Source organism: Ixodes scapularis, unplaced genomic scaffold (genome assembly GCF_016920785.2).
Source record: "Ixodes scapularis isolate PalLabHiFi unplaced genomic scaffold, ASM1692078v2 PGA_scaffold3__209_contigs__length_174095766, whole genome shotgun sequence".
In the NCBI taxonomy this organism is placed as follows: Eukaryota; Metazoa; Arthropoda; class Arachnida; order Ixodida; family Ixodidae; genus Ixodes; species Ixodes scapularis.
The window spans coordinates 23558586-23562460 of record NW_024609868.1 but is presented as its reverse complement, the minus strand read 5'-3'; the positions used below and the strand labels follow the sequence as shown (position 1 = coordinate 23562460).

General features: G+C 46.2%; 1 protein-coding gene across 1 annotated transcript; it reads left to right on the top strand.

Annotated features, from left to right (window-relative positions):
• Nucleotides 1–267: 267 nt before the first annotated feature.
• Nucleotides 268–3106, top strand: LOC115332823. Its single transcript, XM_040222814.1, has 4 exons — nucleotides 268–423; nucleotides 491–578; nucleotides 1944–2019; nucleotides 2953–3106. Exons 1-4 carry the CDS (start codon nucleotides 331–333, stop codon nucleotides 3104–3106), a joined length of 411 nt encoding a protein of 136 aa, XP_040078748.1. The 5' UTR covers nucleotides 268–330.
• Nucleotides 3107–3875: the final 769 nt, after the last annotated feature.

The window sequence follows — 3875 nt, the reverse complement described above, 5'->3', positions numbered from 1 at the left end:
AGTTCAATATGATCAGCTAAACCTGTAATGAATAATCGCACGGTCGTATTTTGAGCAGATGGCTATATTTTTGGCTCTAAATGCCGCGATTTTGGCGAGCGCTTCAAAATCAGCCATGGAGGAGCGCGATGCATCTCGGGAGATCCGGCAGACGTCTTGACGTCATCGTGCCTCGGACGACCAAGCGTACCGTAGTGACGAGTTTTGCCACTTGGAGGCGTCAACGCGTTACAATCTCGCTTTGTCGAAGTACCCAAGGGCTGTAGAGATATCGCGGGGCCAGCAGAGGCGCGGAGGTGTCAGAGCTGCTTCAACTGCCTTGAGTGTGCGATGGCAGGTCTACATGGCGAGAGTGGTGGCAGCGGCAGTGGGTACGATGACATTAGCGAAGACGAAGACGTCAACAGATCGCTAGTGGCTATGGTGAGCGAAAAGCGATTCGGCTTAGAGCCATATCTTTACGATCCTTCGGCATCGTCGTCCGCAACAGACGAGGAGTCGTCCGACTCTCCGGAAACGCCAGGCTGGCCAGGCAGCCCACATCCACCAGCAGCCCGGCGCGTCGGCACGGCGAATTGGTGAGTCTAGTCACAGAAGAGTCCGCGAATGCATTCGCGCGCGCACGTGTAATAAAGCAGCGAGACGATTTAATGACAGCGCGCTAGCCGCGCTGTCATGAATGATGAAAGTACGCTGTCTGAACCAGGTCGTTGTATTAGCGTGTAACTTCTGTTGGTAAGCTTGCGAAACGTGGTTTTGTCGAAGGAGCGCTCGCGTTAACAAAGATCAGTAGCTAAAGTACGCTTGCAACGGCGGCTATCCAAAAGTGTACGTACGCACGAACACGGCAATAAATGTGTCGCGAAACGCTTTTATGGAAGGACTGAAAGATGTATAAAAACGCAAGTTTCGAACCAAAAAGCGCGTGTGGCCTTCGAAAGAGCTTTCCCCGCGCGAGGGCTGGATCGTGTAGGCTAGTGTGCCTCAATGCCCTTCTGTTTAGGGTGATGCCATCGTTTGTAGTACCCGATGCCGACAGCACGCGCCCACAGGGAAAATACAAAGAAATCGCAGGAAACAAAATGTCGCCGTAACACAGTCAGCGCCACGAGCGCGTGCAGGGACACGCCCTTTCACGCGCTTCAGAACAAAAAATAAAAATAAGCGTTCGAAACAAAATGGCCAGATGTCATCACCCCAAGCAAAGCGCACATGAAGGCACCCTAGTGTAGGCAACATCTTTAGCGAAATAATTTGTTGGCCTAGTTGGGTAAACATCACGAAAATAAAAAAGCGCGAAAGACAAGGAGAAGTGGAAGACTAGACAGGACAAACCCTTGTCCTGTGTAGTCTTCCACTTGTCCTCGTCTTTCGCGCTTTTTATTTTCGTGATGTAGCAACACAATCTGCCCGGGTGCTCCGCCGCAAGTGCGTACGTAACCAGTGCTACCATGCTACAAGCCCGAGGTGGTTTTGCACGACGTTTCCCCTTCGCGCGTGCGCAGCGGTCCCGCTCAAAGCATCGCGCTCGCTCTGGTAGAATCTTCGCTCACACTTATCGCTGAAGACTGCCTGCCGTAGTGCAGCAACAGTGCTTCACACTGTAGCCGAGACATTGCGTCAGTGCAATATGTCATGTAGTAACGGTACACGGCGGTACGATGCTCATCGAGATCGAACAGGAGAGGGATGGACAGAGCCCAGCATCCCCAGCTGGTTCTGCGATTTCATGTTCCGTTCAACATGCTCGGCTACTAATCTTCCCTGAAGGAATGTAATCTACTGTGAGTGCTTGCAAACCAAAGATGTAAAGAACACACGTTGTGAAGGTTGTGCGAATTTAGTACTTTTTCACGAACATATTTGTACATACCACACACTTTGTAGGTCTCGAGAATACTAAGGGTGAATAAATAGAAAAACAAATCTCTTTGTACTAACAGGTGCTCCTGTGGCAGCGTCTGCAGACCAATGCAGACAGTCGAGGAGTCGGTGTGCTGCAGGGAGTTGCACAATGTGGTGCGTATGTGCAGTGACCAGGGGGTGCCTTGTGTAACAAAGCACCCCTTGTTCGAGCTGTATTGCCTAAACACCGACATCTTGGACCTAGAGTACCTCAAGCTCCGGTACTTCTGCCCTCTTGATGCAGGAGACAGGGGCCCACAAGAGTATGTATATTGTAATTCTAGCAGAAGTCATGATGTAAGGAAGATGATTTTCTCACTTGATACTGCCTCTCCTTCAGAAATCAACATTCCATGATTCCAGTTTTCTTATGCTCCTTTTTTTTCTGGATTTGTAAGATAAAAGGATAAACCACCATAGAAGAGTTCTGTAACTTGTATTGCCTGCACTGTACTCGGCATCACCTGTTTTGTGCTGCATTGTCGAGGCAAATGTAGCTTCCACCGTGCTTCAGCTACGCACTGCTGCAAAAGCACATGGCTTTGTGTTTATTCTCAATCAAATGCTATCGCACAACTAGCTTTGACAGTTAAAGCACTATCGCAGCTACGCTATCTTTTGCAACATGGCAGAAAATAGTTGTCACCAAATAAAACACACGTGTTAACATGCACAATCTATGAAGAGTTTACTATTCAATAAAATTTGCTTTCAAGCTCGTCCATCGCTGTATTCATAGCATTTCAGATAATACAGATAGCAACTGGTACATATACAGGTCATCATTGCAGCATGGTTGGGTGCGATATCTCAAGGAAAAAATAACAAAATTGCGTAACGAGAAGTAAATTTTTATAAATGCCAATGACTGATTGACCTCGGTGATGACAAGTAATAAAAAATACAAAGGTATGCTTCTTCCTGCATTATCGATATTGCTACCATGTAACTAGATATTAAGAAAATTTTTGTAAATTGCAGTTAGTTTCTATTATATTCTCTTGAACTGGCAACTGACTGGTACTTCATGCAATCATCTCATTTTAGGAGGCACCGCTACACTGCCTACCGGCAATTCACTTGGTGGGTTCACCATAAGCTGGGGCGCGGTAACCGGGTGCCACTGCCCAGCTGCGCCGTGCAACGAATTCGACTAGAGTTCCCATCCACCGACGAAAGTTATGTCGGTTTCAAGAAATAAAAGGTATCTGCCATATGAAGAACTCCTGTACATCATGCTATAACTGATGTGGCTAGACAAAAACGGCCTGGAATCAACACAGATTTATTATACAACACAAAACCAGAACAGGGTGATGTAGGTCGAATATACAAGATGGTCCGTTTCCGTATTGTACTGAAAAATATACTTCTTGCAACACGTCTTGACCTTTCTCACTGAGTCTGGTTCTGCTGCAAGTCCTCCCATTAACTCGGTTCAAGTGCGCTTCCCATGTCTGTTATCAACAAATACTTGATCACCAATTGTTGCAGAAAATTTTACTAATTTTCACGTTTTGCTCAGTCAGGAACAGAAAGGCACCTGGAAACACATTTGTACTAACTTCATGGAACGATTCACAGCAAAACTCAACTTTCTAAAAAAAAAATTATCACATGTGATAAGACCTCGATTTTCTAGTACAGTCTGGATACCGGACAACTTATGCACTGGAAGACTCCCATGTCACAGATAAGAAAAATGGCAATGCAGAATCTGCAGAAAAGGTAAAGGAAAAAACGACATCTCTGCTAGAGGGGTTGGCACATGGTAACCTGCAGCACGCACTATTCTCAACAGGGGGAAAGTTTCATGTAACATTGTAATGATAGGGGGGGGGGGGCATGTTAAAGAGGGTATTAGTGAAATTGCAAGACTAATAAATCATGCTTTTGTCGCCAGTCAATATTTAATATCCACAACTGGTAAAACTACCAGATGAGAAAGGTTTTCATATAACACTATACCG